The sequence below is a fragment of the Gobio gobio genome, assembly GCF_949357685.1.
Source record: "Gobio gobio genome assembly, chromosome: 16".
Taxonomy (NCBI): Eukaryota; Metazoa; Chordata; class Actinopteri; order Cypriniformes; family Gobionidae; genus Gobio; species Gobio gobio.
This window is the reverse complement of record NC_137109.1, coordinates 12,943,488-12,966,872: the sequence shown is the minus strand read 5'-3', so window position 1 is coordinate 12,966,872 and position 23,385 is coordinate 12,943,488. Positions and strand designations below refer to the sequence as shown.

Genomic DNA, 23,385 nt, shown 5'->3' with positions numbered 1-23,385 from the left:
TATGGTAAGCCTATTGTAAGTGTTTATATTTTCAGTTGAAATTGCGCACATACGTCACTTGCCTGTCCGTGTCTCAAAACCATAGCCATAAAATAGAGGAAAGTCGCTCTTGTCTACTTTGAAGCATGTTTGGTGTGGGAGTGGCAGAGGTTAGTTGTGACAGCAAGCAAGAAAGGTTGACGTGGAGCCGCTAAATCTCCAACCTTTGGGTAATCGCCCATTTAAAACAAACGCCGAACAGAGGGAGTCTGCTGGCAAAAAGAGAATGTGACAGAGCCCGTAATAAAACAAGAATCAACATTGCCATGGCTCTTTGGAGATGGCGAGAGCTGAGGGATTTGAAATGTTGTAAAAGCAACGCAGAGATGATGGTGTTTTTATTACTCAACAGGAGAGTGAGGTGTTTTATTGAACAGATAAATTGCCATATGTAGCTCTACAGAGTTCAATGTTAAGTATGATCTATTGTGAAGATCATTTCATTATGGTTGTTGTAGCACTGTGCTGGAGTTTATTCTCAATGAAGTACCGTGTCTATTAATGGGTAAAGCTACAGTGGCCCTGTCCCAAATGTCATACTTCATGTCCGCAAGACTGTAGGGAGTCCCATTTGTCATTTTAGGTTTCAGAAGGGTGCTCGCGAGTGCCCCTTTTGCGGCAGATATGTGCCCTCGATGTGCACTTTTGCTGAGCCCGCGAGATCCGCAGCAGACTTATATCCGACAGTCAAAACGGCATTACGTCACGAAAGTGTGGACCCGGAGGAAGATCGCAAGGGATTATGGTTCCATTTGGGACGGGGCCAGTAATGTCTACATAGTCAGCTTGAGATCTAAATACAGGTACTGCAAACCATATTCATCCGAAGAGCCAAAGCAACGTTCTTCCGCAAAATGCATGTGGTTTTGTTTAACTCATTTTATTCTAGCTTCATGCATTCACTTCAACACTTTCAACACTTGAATGTGGGCAAGTTTCATTAAAAAGAGCAACATTTTGAGCAAAAAGCTGAGAAAAACAAGTTTTTTACATCCAGATGGGCTTCACAAGGATGATCAAAACACAGATGGAGTAGATTGAGTCTATCAACACCACAAAGCTTCACAGTCCTATAGCTCGTCCTGAGTCAATTCGACAATAGGAAATATTGTGTTTAATGTTGATGTTTGATATTGACAGCGAAAGCACGGAAAGCCGGAAATATCGGTCAATGGCGGGGAACTGCTAGAGGGCCAAAAGATAAATAGTGTAGGCTACCTTTAAGTGGATGTGCATGAAAACACTAAATACGCTCCGACTTGAACTTGATTTTTATTACATAATATTACACAATACTGGTTTCATGACAAGTTTTTAAACAACTTTTAAATGAGTGGACATCAGGTAATAACAACTGCAAGTCACAGACAGAAGCCGTAAGGAGGAGAAACTCTCCACCAAGAGAATCAGAATTAACTTATTTTACGAAATGCATAATGAAAGTGGAACAGTGTTAGTTTGTGCATTAATTAACAAAGTTAATTAGAAAACACAGTGAAGTGAAGCCAGTTATTTTCACAGTTAGACAGAGGTCACGAGAGATTCATTCACATTCAGATTCACCGTAAATGACAAAAGTGCAGAAATGGGCCGTGCCGCTACATCTGCAGCAATAATCCAATTTAAAAAAAAGTTTATATATTTTAATGCTTCATCGTTGATTTAAAATCTCTCATCTCTTCGGTTCAAATGTGGTTTTCGGAATTCAGCCCTGTTTGAATTATGTTCCTATTTTAAAGCTCTTTAAAGATAACATCTGAAAATTAATACTGAAGCCTTTCAGGGTTTGTTCCTTACTGAGCTGAACAGGCTTAATTTAAAGCTAATTTACTTAGTACAAAAGCAATTGTAAAAAAAAAACAACAAAAATGCAATCACAAGTATAGATTAGAAATGAGACAAACAAAAGCATACATGACTGAAAACAAACAAGAATGATCATTGCAAACGCTTTTATGTTAAAATATTAGAATGTGATATGCAACTATTTACAGTTTAAGAAGCTTGACTACATCTGATTAAATGCAAGCTTTCAGTCTTGTGATTAAAGATCAGGATGAAAAGGCCAAGTCTGTCTTTAAACTACAGGTTCTAGATTCATCTCATTGTAGAGCCTGAGAGGAAGCTCTTATTTAAATAGTTCTAGAACACAATGTTGTGGCTGAGAGATAGGTTGCTGAGTTCTTAATTTGATACAAAAGAAGCATTGCGATCAAGAAACGGAAATATAGTTTGCAACTTTTACTTGCAACTTGAACAGGGCTTTGTGTATAAAACACAAGCAAAACTAATGTGTGTAAATCATTCGTAAACCATTTTAAAGATTTTACGGAATCTTCAATGAGCGATTGTACAGAACATATTTTATTAATGTAATGCTATGATTTATATAAGAATGGTTTAACTAAATTCAATGCATCAATTTATGTAAATATAATTGAATGCATGCTGAATATTTTCTTTTAATTCACCATGGGATGCCTAAAACATTTGTAAAATGATTTAATACAACAATTTACAACATTTTAATTCAGTGCATCAATTTACTGTTTAACAAAATGTCATTTAACTGAATGCAAGTTTACACTATGTTATACTCGGATATGGTTTCATAATTGTGTTTGTGCCTTCAAGCCAATTTACGAAGGTTTTATTCATTTCAATGTTACAATTTGATTTACACAAATCCGCTCTGCTTGATTTTCATGAATGAAGCCCAATGATTGTACTTGCTTTGGCCTGATAGCAGAAATTGTGGTGAATAAACGAGAAACAAGTCCTGATTCACGTGTTAAAGGCCAATATAGTGCTAAATTAATCAGCTAGATTTTTTTACTGTACCTCGTTACGGTTTGGACGACTACGATGAGCCAGCGCTGTAATGTTTGTGTAGCACTGTGACGTTTCTTCTGGCAAATATACATCTGACAGAACGTACTGTAACATCCTCGCAACACCACAACAAACATGTGCAACGCTGTCCTCGACCAACGGTAAGAGTCTGATTATTTATCAAGGCAATGACCTACTTAGAAACGGAATAGCAGATTTTAACACACAGAAACACACCTTTGAACCAAAGTAGGGTGCAGAGTGAACAACTGTTTCCATCCAAGGGGTTAAAGTGAATCTGAAGAGTCTAAAGAGTTAAAGTGAATCTAGGCAGAGCATTATGAGGTGGACGCTTCACCTAAAGGACACTTCTTACCGCCAAATACACAGATATATATCCAGCTATAGCACACGTGCAAGAAAGCATTAGTGATGTACACTTTTAGTGCGAGATAATCACTCTCATTCCTACCTGGGACTCAAGACTAGTGTGCAAATCAAATACTTAGTGTGACGTTTCATTCGTTAATTTGTATAATGAGCCGAAGCAGTATAATATACACAGTTCCTGTAGATATATTTAGATTTGTATGGGCCATATCCCATAATCCTCCATTCAAGACCGGTGCGTTCAAATGATGAAACCCAGCAAAACGGACACTAGGATGGAACGTGGTCATCTAAAACCTTTTTTAAACATAATTTGTAGACTAGGACAGAAGTATCAAACTCCTATAGACAGCATCCGGACATACATACACATATGCTTGTTTTGCATTTGTATGTGTGTTTATGTGTTCATGCATGTCTGTATGAGTGTAATCATTGTGTGGTCAGAGAGAAATCGTGATCACTTGACGTACTGGTCTGTCTTTCCACTGCTCTCAACGATTTGCATGCCATTATTTTTCTCTGAATGTCGTGTTTCTTCTCAAAGTAGTCAACCAGCGATGTTTCCGTCAGGAACGATGCTAAAACCTGCTCGAATGTGATCGACCAATCGGCATCCGGCGCACTGCCCCGCCTCCGATCCACGCCGTCACTGCCCACTCCGCTCATGCAGCCAATCAGCACCGTGTCGTCGGCGATGTCCTCGCACTGCAGCGAACCAGCGCTCACCACGGAGTAGGAAGAAACGGACGTGTCGTCTTTGGCCTCTTCGTCGGAGCCGGCCGCAGTAGGAGGTGGTGTCTCTAGCTGCGCCTCCGCCAGGGCCTTGGAGACCAGGGACTGTCCTGATCCTCCCTCCCCGGACAAGTCCTCCCTCTCTGGCTGCAGAGTGTCAATGGTGGAGGGCAGCTGGGCCTCTGCCTTCTTTCCACCATTGTTGGTGAATTTCTTGCCCACTTCTCCGATGCGCAGCAGGAGACTCGCCACTGTGGCGATGCCGTGATACAGCTCCTGCTCCATGGGATCTTCACTGAACATGTTGTAGAGAGTCTTACACATCTCAATGAACTGCTCCTGGAAATTATGAACACATGAAAATGCGTTGTAGTTACTCACGTTCTGGTTATGTTCATGTCAAGGCCATTTGAATTGGTCAAACACTGCAGTCACAAGGTTGCTACTTTTAATAGTGTTTTGATGTAAATGTAAATACAATTTTAATTCATTGGGCTTTGACTAAGTCAAACAGATATAAAAATTATAAACACAACACTTTTGTTTTTGCCCCCATTTTTCATGAGCTGAACTCAAAGATCTGAGACTTTTTCTATTTACACAAAAGGCCAATTTCTCTCAAATATTGTTCACAAATCTGTCTAAATCTGTGTTAGTGAGCACTTCTCCTTTGCCGAGATAATCCATCCACCTCACAGGTGTGGCATTTCAAGATGCTGATTAGACAGCATGATTATTGCACAGGTGTGCCTTAGGCTGGCCACAATAAAAGGCCACTATAAAATGTGCATTTTTATCCCACAGCACAATGCCACAGATGTCTCAAGTTTTGAGGGAGCGTGTAATTGGCATGCTGACTGCAGGAATCTCCACCAAAGCTGTTGCCCATGAATTGAATGGTCATTTCTCTACCATAAGCCATCTCCAAAGGCGTTTCAGAGAATTTGGCAGTACATCCAACCGGCCTCACAACCGCAGACCACGTGTAACCACACCAGCCCAGTACCTCCATATCCAGCATCTTCACCTCCAAGATCATCTGAGACCAGCCACCCGGAATGCTGCTGCAACAATCGGTTTGCGTAACAAAAATAATTTCAGCACAGACTGTCAGAAACCGTCTCAGGGAAGCTCATCTGCATGCTCGTCGTCCTCATCGTGGTCTCGACCTGACTGTAGTTTGTCATTGTAACCGACTTGCTCACATTCAATGGCGTCTGGCACTTTGGAGAGGTGTTCTCGTCACAAATGAATCCCGGTTTTCACTGTACAGGGCAGATGGTAGAAAGCGTGTGTAGCGTCATGTGGGTGAGCGGTTTGCTGATGTCAACGCTGTGGATCAAGTGGCCCATGGTGGCGGTGGGGTTATGGTATGGGCAGGCGTATGTTATGGACAACGAACACAGGTGCATTTTATTGATGGCATTTTGAATACACAGAGATACGGTGACGAGATCCTGAGGCCCATTGTTGTGCCATTTATCCACGACCATCACCTCATGTTGCAGCATGATAATGCGAGGACCCATGTTGCAAGGATCTGTACACAATTCCTGGAAGCTGAAAACTCACGGGACATGTCACCCATTGAGCATGTTTGGGATGCTCTGGATCGGCATATACAACAGCGTGTTCCAGTTCCTGCCAATATCCAGCAACTTCGCACAGCCATTGAAGAGGAGTGGACCAACATTCCACAGGTCACAATCAAGAACCTGATCAACTCTATGCGAAGGAGATGTGTTGTACTGCGTGAGGCAAATGGTGGTCACACCAGATACTGCCTGGTTTTCGGACCTCCCCGGACCGCCCCATTACAGTAAAATTGCACATTTTAGAGAGGCCTTTTATTTTGGCCAGCCTAAGGCACACCTGTGCAATAATCATGATATGCCACACCTGTGAGGTGGATGGATTATCTCGGCAAAGGAGAAGTGCTCACTAACACAGATTTAGACAGATATCAAACAATATTTGAAAGAAATAGGCCTTTTGTGTACATAGAAAAAGTCTCAGATCTTTGAGTTCAGCTCATGAAATATGGGGCAAAAACAAAAGTGTTGCATTTATAATTTTGTTCCTTGTAATTATTAACAGTGTTTAAAAAAAAAAAAAAGTTGCCAGCCAGAGCCAGCATTTTTGATAATTTTCACAAGATGTTCATGGCCCCACAATATTTTGTTGTACGAATATCTGAACATGCAATATATCAAAAGAAAGAACAGACACTTGCTTTAAAAAAAAAAAAAAAACTTTTATTTTAGCTTCATGCATTCTTTTTTATCAACATTTGAATGTGGGTAAGTTTCATAAAAAAGCTACATTTTGAGCAAAAAGCTGAGAATTATTATTATTTATTTTTTTTGTCAAAGACTACATCCAGATCAGATTCAGAATTATTATCAAAACACAGATGGAGTAGATGGAGTCCATTAACACCCCCAAAGCTTCACATTCCTATAGCTTATCCTGGGTCGACATTTCACTCAGTAAAATTAGGCAGTTTTGATTTATATGCCATTTAAGGTTGATGATTATTTTACGTATGCATATGATTACATATGATATCACTTGTTTCTGCTTCTTCTTCACCTGTGTTTTGATCAGGAGATTCAGTTCTCTTTCAGAAGATGCGTAATAGCGCCTTTACCGAATAACAGCAGAAACACGGAAAGCCGAAAATTTTCGTCAATGGCGGGGAAAGAGTTAAAATGACTTAAATGACCCCTATTATGCTTTGTTCGGATATTATCTTTCATGTAGTGTTTTTACAGCTGTTTGTGAATGTAAAAGGTCTGTCTGACCGATGTAAAGGCATGGTTGGCGCTAAACTTCCTGAATTTCAATGAGAATAAAACCGAAATCATCGTATTTGAACCATCAGATTCTTTGACTGATCCCAATCCAAATCTTGGTGGGTTGTCCTCGTGTTAAGCAATGTGTGAAAAATATGGGTGTTGTGTTTGATGAAGACCTGAAGTTTGATAGGCAGATAAATTCTGTGGTCAAACCATCCTTTTGTCAGTTGCAACTCCTTTCTAAAATTAAGTGATTTCTTTCTTTTAAAAACTTTGAGAAAGTGATATATGCTTTTTAGGGATGCTCATATTGACCGTTTAATCGTTAACCGAAAGTAAGAATTTTTTACCGATTAATACTATCAGTTAAACGGTTAAATTTTTTTTTTTAGTTTTTTTTTTAATATGCTATATTTGTTAACTCCCGAGCCTGCGATACGTGCAACCACACGTGCCTACACAGACATATTTCACAAAATGAAGCAATAGGAAAGTAGTAGACCTACTGTGTGGGACCATTTTGACAGAACGGGCGACGAAGTTACTTGCAAAATATGCTACACGGTATTAAAATACAGCAGTAGTACAAGCGAGGCGTTATCTCTGTATTCCAGCCAAGGGGCATCAGTACCATCTGAGAGGGTGTTTTCTGCCGCGGGTTCATTCCGGTTCTTCAAAGCTTCAAACGGATTCAGTGTATTTTCGTTTTGTCATCTTAATTTTTTTATTTTTTTATTTATTTAAATGAAAAATATTTAGTTTTTAGTGTCCGATTACAATTGGTTCAAAATGCGGCAGCTAGACTTCTGATGGGGGTCCATAAATGGGATCATATTACTCATTTTTATGGTCCCTACACTGGTTGTGTTACAGAGTAGATTTAAAAATGTTACTTATTGTTTATAAATCACTAAATTATATGGCTCCTTCATATATCGCTGATTTATTGGTTGAGCACCATGTAACCAGATCTCTCTGGTCTTCTAACCAGAGACACTTGTCTATCCCCAAGACGAGGCGGAAATGCAGGGGTGATTGCACGTTCTCTACAATTGCCCCAAGACTCTGGAATGATTTGCCCATTTCTATTAGAATGGCTTCTTCGGTGTCTATTTTTAAGTCTAAGTTTATAAACCTATCTGTTCGATAAGGCTTTTAATTCTGGTTGAAGCACTCTGGTCCTTGTCGGATGTTTGCCACATGTTTATTATGTTGTGTTATTGGTGTTTTTAGTCATTTTGTTGTAAAGCACATTGGTCAACACTGGTTGAAGTAAACAGTGCCTCAGTGCATCCGGAAAGTATTCACATGGCTTCACTTTTTCCACATTTTGTTATGTTACAGCCTTATTCCAAAATGGATTAAATTCATTATTTTCCTCAAAATTCTACAAACAATACCCCACAATGACAATGTGAAAGACGTTTGTTTGAAATATTTGCAAATGTATTATTACATTATTACAGATCTGGGGTAAGGTACAGAAAAAATGTCTGTATGGTAGAGTGGCCAGACGGCACATGACAGTCTGCCTGGAGTTTGCCAAAAGGCACCTGAAGGACTCTCAGACCATGAGAAACAAAGATTGAACTCTTTGGCCTGAATGGCAAGCGTCATTTCTGAAGGAAATCAGGCACCGCTCATCACCTGGCCAATACCATCCCTACAGTGAAGCATGGTGGTGGCAGCATCATGCTGTGGGTTAGGCAGGAACTATGTATAATACTATGTATAATAATATATTTCTATATTCATATACATATTTATTTAATTTATTTATAAATTGTATTTTCACTTCTGGTTGGATGCTAACTGCATTTCATTGGCTCTGTACCTGTACTTAGCTCAATGACAATAAAGTTGAATTTGATTTGATTTGAACTGGGGGACTATTCAGGATTAAGGGAAAGATGAAAGCAGCAATGTACAGAGACATCCTTGATGAAAACCTGCTCCACAGCGCTCTGGACCTCATACTGGGGCAAAGGTTCATCTTCCAACAGGACAACGACCCTAAGCACACAGCCAAGATAACAAAGGAGTGGCTACGGGGACAACTCTGTGAATGTCCTTGAGTGGCCCAGCCAGAGCCCAGACTTGAACCCGACTGAACATCTCTGGAGAGATCTGAAAATGGCTGTGCACCGACGCTCCCCATCCAACCTGATGGAGCTTGAGAGGTCCTGCAAAGAAGAATGGGGGGAAACTGCCCCAAAATAGGTGTGCCAAGCTTGTAGCATCATACTCAAAAAGACTTGAGGCTCTAATTGGTGCCAAAGGTGCTTCAACAACGCATTGGGCAAAGGCTGTAAATACTTATGTACATGTGATTGTTTTTTATTTTTAATACATTTGCAAATATTTCACATTACAATTACATTGTGGAGTATTGTTTGTAGAATTTTGAGGAAAATAATGAAATGTAATCCATTTTGGAATAAGGCAGTAAAATAACTAAATGTGGAAAGAGTTAAGCGCTGTGAATACTTTCCAGATGCACTGTATATAAATCAAATTGCCATTGCAAAGTTTCAAAGATCAAAGTGCATTTAAATTTAGTTTTTGTGTCCCAATAGAAAGAAGCGATTCTGAACTGCTGAGAAGAATCGTCAGTAATTAGAATTTTACCATTTACTGTGATTTTCACAAAAACCTGTTGGATCAAATCTACATCAACATATATTTTGCACCTTTCTATGCAAAACTACATAAATAACTTTACAGTTCATGCCTAGGGTAAATGCAATAAACAAGATTAAATCAGATATGAAAATTAAGAAAAATTAAGAAGAAGATCAGATACAAATTTTGTCTTTGATCAGATACGTATCAGTTTTATTTACAATTAATTGTAAGGTGAAAAATCTAATTTGGGCCACATTCAGCTTCAGTGTGAACAAAGTAGCTAAAATGTTTCTCCCCTAAGAAAAGAGACTGTATTTGCCAGTATTTGAGATCAATGAATATTGGTCACCTGATTCATCCGGGGCAGATCTTTGATACTCTCTTTCTTTGGCTCTTTTTCTTTGGCCCACATTCTCAGATAGTACTTATAGTCCTTTGGCTTCTCCTCTGAAAAAAACAGATGAGCTGCAATGAGACTCTGCCATTAAAACAACAACCAGAGACATGAAAAGGCGAGCATTATCAGGTCATGCACCTTTTTTGTCATCTGTGTCTCCGGCCGCTGATGTGTCTCCTGCCTCTTTCAGCTCCTCTCCTGTTAAGACATTATTGTTTCATTAATAAACATTGTTTAAATTTCAACAAATTAAATTAGCATTTAAATTAACCACTTAAAAATGTCCACCAGAAAGGTTTCATGAAATAAAACCCATGGTTAAAAAATAAAAATAAAACCCCCCACAAAGGTACGATAATGCCATGTGAAAGTGAGAGTGTGAAACGATACAGACTGGAAAACACCAAAACCGACAGAGGAGGCGGTTAGTGGAAAAAACAACAACATCTTAGCTGATGCCCAAAAACACCATCAAAGAGAGACACACTCAAGATGACAGACAGACACAAACCTGAGGTCACTTCCTGTGCCAGGAAGTCCAGATGAGACAGGAAGGGAGGATCTGGAGTGATAAGAAAGAAAGAAAGAAAGAAAGAAAGAAAGAAAGAAAGAAAGAAAGAAAGAAAGAAAGAAAGAAAGAAAGAAAGAAAGAAAGAAAGAAAGAAAGAAAGAAAGAAAGAAAGAAAGAAAAGTGTGTTAAGATTTTAAAAGAGAGGGTGAGATAAGGAAGACAACAAATGAGGAAAATTAGAGTGCAGAAGATTAATAATTAGTTATCAATCAGTAAACCTGGAGCAAACCGTCCACAGACATGCAGGACAGAGCAGAACAGACAAAACATGCTCGTTAAAAATAATATTACTCATAGAACTAAAAGTAAGTTGTGTAACTCCGAACAATTACAACTGTCCACATTTCCTAGGAATAAACTGAATATTCTCTCAGATAGTGTAAAAAAAAAAAAATATTAAGCTCAGTACAAGTGAAGCTCCATAGCAGTATTTGAATTCATCCCTCCAAAGCAAAAGCTGTATTTACAGAGACACTTGGACATAATAGATATAATGACGCAACAAAATGAATGAAATAAGAAAAAAGACCAGTCATGTTGTACCACCGAAAATTTGACATTTTTGGCTTTTAAAAGTCGGCATGAAATGGAAATTGCGACTAACTTTACTACAGTACTGTATATTTATGAAACATTCTACAGAGAAATTCTTATTAAACAACAAAAAACAAGGGCAGATGGATGACAGATAGAACGATAGATAGATCTTTTCGCATTTGTGAGGTCAGGCAATGATGTTTATGGACCTTGCTTTGTGCACTGGTGCGCAGTCATGTTGGAACAGGAAGGGGCATCCCCAAACTGTTTCCACAAAGTTGGGAGCATGAAATTGTCCAAAATGTCTTGGTATGCTGAGGCATTAAGAGTTCCTTTCACTGGAACTAAGGGGCCAAACCCAACCCCTGAAAAACAACCCCAGACCAAACTTTACATTTGGCACAATGCAGTCAGGCAAGTACCGTTGTCCTGGCAACCGCCAAACCCAGACTCGTCCATGGGATTGCCAGACAGAGAAGAGTGATTGATCACTCCAGAGAACACGTCTCCACTGCTCCGGAGTCCAGTGGCGGCATGCATTATACCACTGCATCCCACGCTTTGCATTGCACTTGGTGATGTAAGGATTGGATGCAGCTGCTCGGCCATGGAAACCCATCCCATGAAGTTGTGCTGGGCGGTATACCGGTTCATACCGAATACAGGTGTTTATTTTTGTTATGATATGAATTTTGATTATACTGCAATAACTGTATACCAGTATGTCGCTTAAACAACGTTCGGAACGTGGCGCAGCGCAACACTGTTTGAGAGGGGACCCGTTTCACTGTTGCACTGTAGTGAGAGCACAGCTGAGATCACATTACAGCCTATGGCCGAATCCGAAATCGCCCCCTATACCCTCATTCACTATTCCCTACGTTATCCACTAATATAGTTCACTTGAAGGAGTGAATGAAAATGAGTGAGTGAATTCGGACAGCCGTTGTGTGTACATCGGCTGTACACACAACCGTTGTGTGTACATCGGCTGTACACTCGTCATTGCGTTGCAATGTGGGATTGACAAATGGCTGTCCCCTCAAATAATGACCTATTTGAGGGTATAGTGGCCGATTTCGGATTCAGCCCTTGATTACAGCGGAGAAGAGAGTGGTTTCTGCGCGGAGTGCCGTGATGAGATTAACAACGCTCACCACATGGATCATATAGGACAGATATAGACTGTAGCGAGCGCGTTTAAGTTTTTTATGGACATATTTCATATACTTTAATGCTCTAAACACAAACCAGCAGCGTTCTTCAAATGAAATGTATGCAAACAAGGACACTGATACTACAGCCGTACGTCTGATCCCGACCGCGATGACACAATGGATTATTCTGCTACACCGAAGACAACAGTTGAGCGTGGATTATTTAGTAGCGAGGAAATTTCAAGAATGGACTTATGGCACAGGTGGCAACCTATCACGGTACCACGCTTGAATTCACTGAGCTCCTGAGAGCGACCCATTCTTTCACAAATGTTTGTAGAGTATCTGCATGCCTAGTGTTTGATTTATACACCTGTGGCCATGGAAGTGATTGGAACACCTGAATTCAGTGATTTGAAGGGGTGTCCCAATACTTTTGGCAATATAGTGTATATACACACACACACACACACATCAGATATTAATATAAAACATATAAATGAACATATAAATATATATATAAAATAGAAATTAAATTAAATAGAAAAAAAAACATGTATTGTTCACAGTCCATGACATTCCACTGTAATCTCATTACTGTAACCGTGATTTCTGCTTTTTTTAAAATATGGAGCTTGACTTAAACCAGGAACATTTCTTAAATGCTGATTTGAACTGATGTTTAGAGAATAAGCGTGTGTCAGTGTTTGTACCTGGTGACAAGTCGTCGTCAGTGAAGAACTGCGTGGCCTCCAGCGCCGACTCTGCTTCCTCTGGACACAGCGCTTCAGACAGAGAGATGAAGAGATCAGCACGTCAGACACATCCGCTTCATAAACCGCCTCATCTTTTCTTCAAATCTTCTTTACACATACAGTTCAAAACAAACACGTGCTAGTTTTCTCACTTTAATTAGCCTCAAACACACACACACAGATAAGAGTGTATGCTGAGAGCAGCAAACTGGTTTTCCTCACGCTGTGCTGATGTTTGCTGTAATGTTCACTGGTGTCACTCACACACAGTGCCTCTATTCCTGCATACTAATAAAACACTAACTGTCTTTCATATTTTTCTACTCTTTCTGTAGCCTGTCAAGTAAAAGTCTGGTGTGACTGTAAGCATACCAGGAGGCAGGTGGAGTTTGTAGAGAAGTTTGAGTTTTTCCGTCATATCGCCATGATACATCCCACCTGAGAGAGAAACACAATGCAAAAACTGTCGAGAAGCTCAGATATTCAAGTTTTGTCTTTGATTTAAGTTTTTGTTGACTAATTATTTAGTTTGCATGTATTTTACCTTCTATTGTCTATAAATATATTCCTACAATGTAAGCAAACAAAAAAAAAAATTTTTCACTGTTATTTTATAAAGAGAACAATACTTATTGACATCTTTCTTGAAACAGATTGAGCGATTACATGAGACAGGATTAATTTCAGGAAGTTGTAATGCAACGTTGATGTTCATGCATGTTTATTTTGTGCTATAACTAGTAGTAAAGCAGAAGAGATGATCGGTTCATGAGCACTTGATCCGCCCTACCTCTACAGTGATCCTAAAAGAGCACCAAAATTCAATTATTGTTTGAATTTCGTAATAAAATCGAGACTTTCTAGACGATTGGATGGCAGGCGTGCTACAAATGTTTTAGTGAAGTTTTGTTCATGCTGCGCATCAACAGAAAACAGCACAGAGGAAAAGATTTAAGAAATCATACAATTACCGATTAAAATCAAGAAATGTTGTCAATCCAAGAGCTAGTGTCCACACAGCTAACATGTTTAATTGTTGTAGCTTATCCACATTGTGTGCATGAAGTAGACGCAGAACAGTCAAAACTAACCACCAGAGAAGCTCTAATTAAACGTCTGTTTCGGTAACTGATAACGGCTCTCCAAAACCAAAAAAAAATGTTTCAGTGCAAATAGAAAACAGATATTTTAAATTGTAATAATATTTCACAATTTTACTGTTTTTACTGTATTTTGGATCAAATAAATGCAGCCTTGGTGAGCATCTTTCAAAAACTTTCTTACCAACTGATAGTGATGCTGCAAACGAATCACTGAATCAAGAGTTTGAATTCACTGAAACAGACACTTTCAACCGATGCATTAAAATAAATCAAACTCACCAAATGCTTTTTTAATTGAAGTTTAAATCATAAATGTTATCAAAATATATCACTTAATACTTTCATTCCCAAAAGTTACAAGACACTGAATGATAATGGTAGTAGTCCAATATATTTTATTTAACTTTTTCTGGCCATTAGTGGTACATCAATGATTATTTACAAATCAGCCAAATACGCTTTTTAGCCTCTGTTTTTTATTTTTTATGCTGTATTTTTATGTGTGACATCATAGCTTAACTTTAAACAGAACTTATTCAGCATATACTGATGGTATGATAAAAAATATATGTTTTTAATTTTATCCCTGAATCCTGATAACTCATTTCAATGGTTAAATTGAACCCTGTGAAGAGTATTTTGAGGTCTCAGATCAAGATCTTGTTGATCTGAAGCAGTAACAGCCTTCACATTAAAGTCAACGGTTTTATATGGAATATTGCAGTATTTACAATAAATGATTTATCAGTGCACATCATTATTTTATGTTCCTCGTAATCTTGAATCAGAATAATCTGATGGCGAGGGCAGGGCTACCTGTCACTCACATGAGATCCACTAATAGCAATGCACAACCATCCAATCAATTCCCCACAGACAAAATCATCATATCGATATACGTCATAATAGGGAAGAAAAGACTATCGCAACTTCCGTTTCACGACAACTTTAATCAAACTCTGACTCAGTCCAATCTAAAGCTCTGGAGTAAAAACATCTACTCACTGAGTCCAGTGACAAACTCTTTAAAGTTGATGAGAGAGTCTTTGTTTTGGTCGAGCAGGCGAAAGAGTCGGCTAGAGAGCGTGTTGGTGTGAAGGCCGCAGCTCCAGGGCGCCAGAGCAGAAAAGAGCTGAACGAACTGCCCGCAGTCGATGCGGTACTGCTCCAGATACGGCAGGCTGGGGTCATGACGCTCCGCCGCCGTGCTGCTCGCACCCCAGTAACAGCTCATGATGTGTTTCGCCTGGGACAGACACACATAAGTACAGTTACACTGACAATAACTAGAGCTGGACGGTGTGACAGTATGTACTGTATAAATGCATATTCTATAAAGGCTTGCAAATAAATAATAATCCAATTAGATTACACCAAGAAAAGAGAAGCAAAATTTATTATGTTACCATTCCCATGACCTAAAATGACTCAATCAATTCTGGCGGTACTGGCCAACTTAAAAACAAAACAAAACAAAAAAACAGCTAATGGTTTCTTTAGTTCAAAATGAGAATTATGGTGTTTTGAAGAACATTAATATAATAAACAAAAAACATATAAGACATTTGAGATTAATACATGACATAAATTCTAAAATATACTCATGTGATACTTTTTTTTAAATACATCAGTTAAACTGTATAAAAATATTGTCTATGTATTATTAGAAATAATAATCATACATTATTTAATAAACATTATTATTAATAATTAATATCAAATAAATAAATAAATGTAGAGTTTTATCTTACCTTAAACAGAACAAACAGTTCTTCCAACTCCTCGATAGTGAAAGCGGAATCTGTCATGATAGCTCTAACCTGAACATCACAAACACACATTCAGGATCACATGTGGAAATGTCTAAAATTGTGAAATATGTCCTGTCGTTGCACACACACTTACCACACTCCTCTTGGCTGTGTCTTCTAGGGACTGTATGACCTTTAACCTTTGTTTGAACCTCATCTGCTCAATTACGTCGGCACGCAGGCTACCAAACTTCTGCAATTATTAGACAAAAACGACATACGCAGTTAAAATTAATCACGTTGGTCATTGGTCAGGAAAACAAAGCACTAGGCCCTGCCCCCTCACCTCATAGGACGCTTTAATGAGCTCAAAGGCATCAATCTCAGGTGGAGGGTTGTTGCCACTGGTCAACAGAGCATGAAGGTGGGGAATGGGTGGAGAAACGGTCTGCTTATTCACAACATTATCCAAATATCTAAAATACAGAGAAACAGATGACAGCACAAACATTATTAAGAACATATTCACAAACCTCAGACAGTAGAAGAGGGCAAATAAAACTTTTTTTTAAATGGAACAGTTTATTGAACCTTTAGAGAAATTTTAAAAAGCTATTTTTTTCTTATATTTGATACATCATGCTTTAATGTCTATGTTATAGTGAGAATTTGGAGGGAAAAAAAACCTCATTTTAATCAGAGGCACAAACTGAGTTAAAATATTACATTTGCTAATATTTAAATGCGAGATGAAATTCTCATGCTTGGTTTTAATGCAAATTAATAACATATTTAACAGTATAGCAGATACTTACATACAATGCATATGAATATCATATAAACATGCTAAGTTTTATGATCAAAGCTCTGTAGTTTTAAAATATATACTGCAATGCCATACAATGATGACTACGAGATAATGATCTGATGATCATATTTAATACTCACACTTGAACATGATTTTTCTAAAGAATTACTTTAATAAACCTAAGTTGCTTCAGTCCAGTAAGTTTTTTCATCTTAAAATATTACTAGAAATATCAAAGTTATTCTTACATTTACTTAATACAAATCAGTAAAGATTTCACAACAAAAAGACATGAATTGAGAGCTGAAGGTGGACGCTTGTACAATTATACTAGAATACTTTTACTTGCTATAAAAGTATAAACTATCAATCAGACGACAGAAGGACTGGAGGAGATTGTGTGTAGGGCTGCAGCTATCGATTCTTTTTGTAATCGATTAATCTAGCACTTAATCGATCGATTAATCGGATAAAAAAAATGTCCGTGTTTTTAAACAACCAAAACAAATAATGCAAAACGAAAATGAAGAGGAAAGGCAATTTAATTTATTAGTATGCACAACAGGTTTCATGCTGTAATCTAGCCCTGACATCAAAGTAAATATCTTTTGTGTAGATTTCTACACCTGCAGCCAGGGGCGTAGCTAAGGGGGGGAAAGTTAGGACGATTCTAAGTAGTGATGCACCGATCATGATTTTACATGGCCGATTCCGATACCGATTTTTTTCAAGAAAACTGGCCGATTCCGATACCGATTTCCGATTTAAAAAAATTTTTTTTTAACACAATAAAAGAATGAAAGTATACATGAACAAGATGTTTATTTGGTATTTAACAGGCTAAATTGGCTTTTGGCTAATGAAAACAAGTCCGCAATTTGAAATTAACAAGAAATTTAATTGGAAATTAAAAGACTGAAAGGTGAAATTAAAGGCAACAACTGCATATTCTGCAATCCAAACAAAGATGTTACTTAAATCAGCATTTGTTTTTAAATTCAGTGTACAGAAAAAAAGTCTTTACCAGTGAAATTAAATAAAACCAAAGTATATAATTGTTCCAAAATGTTAAATCAAATAATGTTTAGTGCAACGAAAAAAAACTAAGAAGGTGCTTTTTAAATCAAATTAAGTCAATGTAATTAAGGTAAAATAAAAGGTAACACTTTAGAATAATGGTCATTAGTTAACATTAGTTAATGTATTAACTAACATGAACTAACCATGAGCAGTACATTTGTTACTGTATTTGTTCATCTTTGTTAGCATTAGTTAATATAAATACAGCTGTTCATGGTTTGTTCATGTTAGTTCACACTGCATTAACTAATGTTAACAAGATTTTAATAATACATTAGTAAATGTTGAAATTAACATTAACAAAATGAATAAACGCTTTATAAGTGCAGTTCATTATTAGTTAATGTTAACTAATTTAGTTAACCAATATTAACTAATGACCATTATTCTAAAGTGTTACCAAATAAAAATTATCATCCTATAGCAGGGTTTTTCCTGGGTCAAAAATGGTCTTCGGTGGTTTCTGACAGACATGGTCATCCACACACACAGTAAAGTCCTCTACCTACATGATCTGTGAGCGCAACACTGACAATACATGTAAAATAATGCAAAGAAACTTTTGTAATTTTTGCTTATCTTATTTTGACATCTGATATTATGTATGATCTCTACCTTGATGTTTGTTTCTTTTGATCCTCATTTTTACACTATTTAATGATAATTGTTTTGGTATAATCATATCATTATTAAAAAGTAGCATAAAAAATTAATAAATAGCCTAATTTTCTACCATATACAATTTAGTAAAATTATCAGCTAGCTAACAACTTTGTTCTGGTCTCACCTCACTCCAGTCTAAACTAAATTATATTTCACTACACATTGTCAACATAAATAAGCTGAATGACTGTGGATGATTAAATTATTTCTTAATATTAACTCTTGCTGAATTGGGTAAGCACACTTGTGTTCTCATTTCAGAGGAGTTCTGAGTAAATTAATAAACTGGTTCGTTAGTTCAAGTGTTGGACGGATCAGTTGTTCTAACCAGTCGTTAAAATGATTCGGTTCAAAGGAGTCATTGTTTCGCGAATCGGACATTAGCAGACGCGTTGTGTGAGCAGATGAAGCTGAGCTGAACAAACGCTCACTATCTGCACTTGTGCAGGGCGCGGAGAGGTAGGCTCGCGCAGGAAAGCGGCTCTTCCTCAGTTCTCCAGTTTCCGTTTGTAACACAATAGTGACATGTTCGCGAATGATTGCAATATAGGCGTATGTGCACGCGGGCGCACTTCCGGATAAATCGGCAGAAAAATACAAAGAAAACCGGCCAAAAACCGGAAAAAAAAACGGTTCCGGTTTTTGGCCGCTCAACCGGTGCATCCCTAATTCTAAGGGCCCTAACCCTAACCCTAACCCTAACCCAGAGATTGGTTTTATTAGTAGTAACAGTACTAGTAGTAATGTAATAGAAATTATAAATGTATAATCTACCAAAGATATGGCTTATTTCTGCATTTCCGCTCCACTCATGAACCGCTCATGGGTAAAACGACATTTGCTCAAATCTCACTGGAGGCTACTATACTTGTTGTAGCTATTAAGAAAAGGGTTTTACTTTTATATTTATGTTTAAATATTATAATTATATAATAGTTATTATTTTTGTCAATGTGTCAATCTATGTTGATTATGAAGAGTGAACAGCATGAGTGAGATAGGACACATCATAACATGCGCAATGCCAGGAGACATTGAGTGGGTCAGACATGATTGTGACCACTTCATTAAGTTTTGTTTTGTATAAATTGTATCTTAATTTTAATCAGTGTTTCATCAGACAATTGGGGCATTCTGGGTTGAGCGAGCAGAGCTTAATTGGTCAGTATTAATAAATTGCAGACAAAGATTTTGGATAGCTAGGTTGGTGCGGTAGGGGGCCCAACATCATATTCTTTCATGGGGCCCAAAATTGCTAGCGGCACCCCTGCCTGCAGCATTTACCATTAGGCTACTAACAAATAATATATCATTTCTGGGGTGAGCTTATTTGCTATGGTAACCTAGCAACCTGTGTGTGTGTGTGTGTGTGTGTGTGTGTGTGTGTGTGTGTGTGTGTGTGTGTGTGTGTGTGTGTGTGTGTGTGTGTGTGTGTGTGTGTGTGTGTGTGTGTGTGTGTGTGTGTGTGTGTGTGTGTGTGTGTGTGTGTGTGTGTGTGTGTGTGTGTGTGTGTGTGTGTGTGTGTGTGTGTGCGCGTGAGGCTTCATTGCAGTTTGGTACAGCAGAAATACATACATTCATTTTTAATAGAACGCTGCATTTGACTTGCATCACTTGCATTGCGGTGAATTTTAGGTGAAGCATCCGTTCGAAAGATCGCATCACAACATCACGTCCCGGTGTATACAGTGAAATTATTGTTGCGTGGCTACATAAACGTTTAAGCATATGTGATGCATTGCCACGATTGGTCTGACTGGCGCGCGAGAGAGAGGAGGGTGCATACGTGTGTGTGTGTTACTGATTTTCTACTATTAAAGTTGGAATTTTTCCAACAAATGCAAAAAGTGCATTTCTTTGTGATTTTAAAATACTTGAAGGAAACGGTTCACTTTCAGCAGTTATTGTCTATGGGACAGATTTATGTTTGTTGTACATCAGATACAGATACATTAACACAGTAGCAGACCTACATTACATTTATTTGGATGCATTAATGAGAGAGTGATTGTGTGTGTGAATTACTCATTCGTCTCTATTCATTATGAAGCTGTGGTTTGTAATTACTTCAAAGGTATTCAAATGTATGCCTATAACGGTTGAGTTGAGTTTCTAAGCTACTTTAGTGACTTTACTTTAGTCACAGGATGGCGTTGACACTGCGTTTCTGCGCAGCTCTCCACGCGCGATCTTCACGCGAAAAGAGATCTGCCTTCAGGGCGCGCGCTCGTTGTCAAAGACGCGACACGGCTCAACTCTCCGTGTCACAGAAAAAAGCTGAGCACTGAACGGATAAGTTTTCCGTATTGTTGTTTTTGAATAGTGCACAATCGCTTCAATGTTCAAACTGGCAAGGCTTTAAAAGCATTTACTTGACAAACTTTATGAGGACGAAAGTGAAAGCGATCTGGCTTCGGGGCTTGTGCGCGCCGCGCGTGTGTGTGTGTGTGTGTGTGTGTCAGCTATAAGAACGGTAATCAACTTACATAAACTGTGTAAAACATGCAGTTACTATAGTGATTCTGGGCATCTAGAATATAAACTAAATTCAAAATGTATCACGCGCTATGGTGTGCTTCCTGAACATTTAACAGCGGCCCGTGTGAATCAGATCCCTGCGCGTATAGTGCGCGTCATAGGAATTTAACGAGGCTTCGAGGCAGAATTTTTGCCTCAAGGAATTTTTGTAATCGAGTTAATCGAGTAACTCGATGAATCGTTTCAGCCCTAATTGTGTGCCTTAGATTTCTGCAGATGTTGATCATTTAGAGGCCTAAATGTGCGTATCAAATATGATACTGTAGGCTTTATAAGGCTAAAACTGATTCATGAAATTTAAAAGAAGAAAAGAGTTGTTAAATGCTTTATGTCAGTGTCATCTGAAAACACTCTTTATTCATATTGTACATATAATGAACTATATAATGTTGCATTAGCCACACTCACCTGCCCAGAATGGTCATGGCCTCTCCCTCATCTGAACAGGACAGCAGTTGATCCATGTTTGCATGTAGCACAGCTAATGACACCTGAATAAGAGAGAAAGACACATGTTAGTTAGATTCACATGCAAGACATAACACACAAGAACGAACCCCATTGGACCTCAGTTGAACCTCAGTTTACCACAACTGATGTGTGAGTTGATGAATGTTTATGTGAATAAAAACCTAAATTCAATCTGTTCATCATATAAAGTGATCAAGCATCTTCAGAAAATTTTAGACTAAACCACTCAATTAATTCAATTCAAATTTATTTGTATATCGCTTTTCACGATATCGTTTCAAAGCAGCTTCACAGAAAATGCATCTACATTACAATTTAAATTGATTTGTACATGTTATGCATTTCAGAAATGCACATATACAAAGCACACAGATTAGCTAACTATCTATTATTAATCAATATAATAACTATGGCACAGAAATAAGAATACATGTTGTTAATGAATAGGGTATATAGAGATAATTAATATGGATTAGTTATACGATTATTTATTATATATATATATATATATATATATATATATATATATATATATATATATATATTATATGGATTATTTATTAACTTTTTGAAGCGTCAAAGTGGCAGTTGCGTAGCTGTCAATGGTTTTGAAGATGCACGAAAGTCTTACGGTTGTGGAACGACATGATTTTGAGTAATTAATGACAGAATTTTCATTATTGAGTGAACTATCCCTTTAATTAGGTAAAAAAGTTCTGCAAACAATACAACTTTAGATCTTTTCTAATGTTCTGTTTGCATGATGGAAATTTGTGCTGTGAATATTTGTGTGGCAAAAATTGTGAAGAGATTTCCTGTATGTAGTTTTTTTGCACCTGGAAAATGACTTTAATGCCCTCATAGAAGAAGCAGTCGACGAGCAGCACCGCGCTGTCGAAAGGCATGACAGACAGGAAGAGTGTGAGAAACCAGGACAGAGAGATGGTAGAGATGACGCCCAACTCCTGCATGCGCTCGTACAACAGCGGCAAACACTCGCGGGTGAGCTCCTCAAACACTCCCTGATCCACCAACGCTCCTGGCACAGAGAAAGACATGAGAAAATACTAGTGAGAAATATATACAAGCAAAAAGTCACAGCTGTCATCATGTACTTATATTTGCGTGACTGACCAACAACCCTAGTGTTGTAATAGTCGGGCAGCATCCGTTCACACAGAGCCACAAGCAGCCAAAACGCCTCCTCTTCAGTGCAATACAACAACAACACAGACGTAACAATATTCATCGCCTGGAGGGATGGAAAGAGAGAGAGAGAGAGAGAGAGAGAGAGAGAGGACACAGAACAATGTTAAACAGTCTCTCGTACCCTTTTTTTCTCAAAAAAACACTGATAATGTACTTAACATGCACAGATTTCAAAACATTATCTTCAAAATGCAAGACAATAAATAAGTAAAATAAATAAATAAATACATATTTATACTGATGACCGGCCTAGGGAAATTTACATCTTCACCTTTTATTCAAATATTATCAAAAATGTGTTAAAGATTTTGTAAGTATATCTCGTAGTTACGCTTAGAGTCAATTGTGATATTTGTGATAAAGCAATGAAACATGCAAAATAGTACTGACATAATTTTTGTCCAGGCTATCATACAAAGAAATTATGAATACATGCAAAAACAAACAAAATATGAAAACATTATTATGTAGTTAATCTGTGTGAGCTTTTAGTATTTCTATGCACTTGATGTTGTTGTTTTTATGCATATTTATGGAAAGCCGATTTCACATTCATTTAATCCTTAAAACGTACTAATATTGTTTTTTTGCATATTTATGGAAAGCCGATTTAACATTTAATCCTTAAAAACGTACTAGTATCTATTTTCATGCTACTAGAACTAATTCTTTAGATACTAGTATCGAGTGTTGGGAGTAACGCTCTACAAAGTAACGCGTTACTGTAATTCCACTACTTTTAGTGGTAACGCGCAAGTAACTAAATATTTTCAAATCAAGTAACGCAATTACAATTACTGAAATTTAAATGAGTTTGTTACTCGCATTACTCTCTTTTGTGAAAAATGAATGCTTGCAGACAAGAAGCTCAGATCTAGGCCCTAGCCTGGCCCGTGTTTTTTTTTTTTTCCCTTTCTTTTTTATCC

At 37.8% G+C, this 23,385-nt stretch overlaps 1 protein-coding gene across 2 annotated transcripts in view; it reads right to left on the bottom strand.

The window, feature by feature from the left end:
* Nucleotides 1–1,294: 1,294 nt before the first annotated feature.
* Nucleotides 1,295–23,385, bottom strand: part of tbc1d9b (TBC1 domain family member 9b) — an 89,947-nt gene continuing 67,856 nt past the window's right edge. The window contains exons 11-23 of one of the 2 annotated variants that reach the window (XM_079839777.1): nt 22,385–22,502; nt 22,087–22,289; nt 21,188–21,270; nt 16,037–16,166; nt 15,845–15,943; nt 15,691–15,759; nt 14,945–15,185; nt 13,209–13,274; nt 12,795–12,866; nt 10,328–10,378; nt 9,955–10,014; nt 9,769–9,866; nt 1,295–4,335 (exon numbers count right to left, since the gene is read on the bottom strand). In XM_079839777.1, coding sequence (XP_079695903.1) covers nt 3,694–4,335; nt 9,769–9,866; nt 9,955–10,014; nt 10,328–10,378; nt 12,795–12,866; nt 13,209–13,274; nt 14,945–15,185; nt 15,691–15,759; nt 15,845–15,943; nt 16,037–16,166; nt 21,188–21,270; nt 22,087–22,289; nt 22,385–22,502 — 1,932 coding nt within the window. In that variant the 3' untranslated portion in view covers nt 1,295–3,693. The remainder of the gene's footprint in view (nt 4,336–9,768; nt 9,867–9,954; nt 10,015–10,327; nt 10,379–12,794; nt 12,867–13,208; nt 13,275–14,944; nt 15,186–15,690; nt 15,760–15,844; nt 15,944–16,036; nt 16,167–21,187; nt 21,271–22,086; nt 22,290–22,384; nt 22,503–23,385) is intronic. The other variant, XM_079839778.1, reaches the window with a different exon arrangement.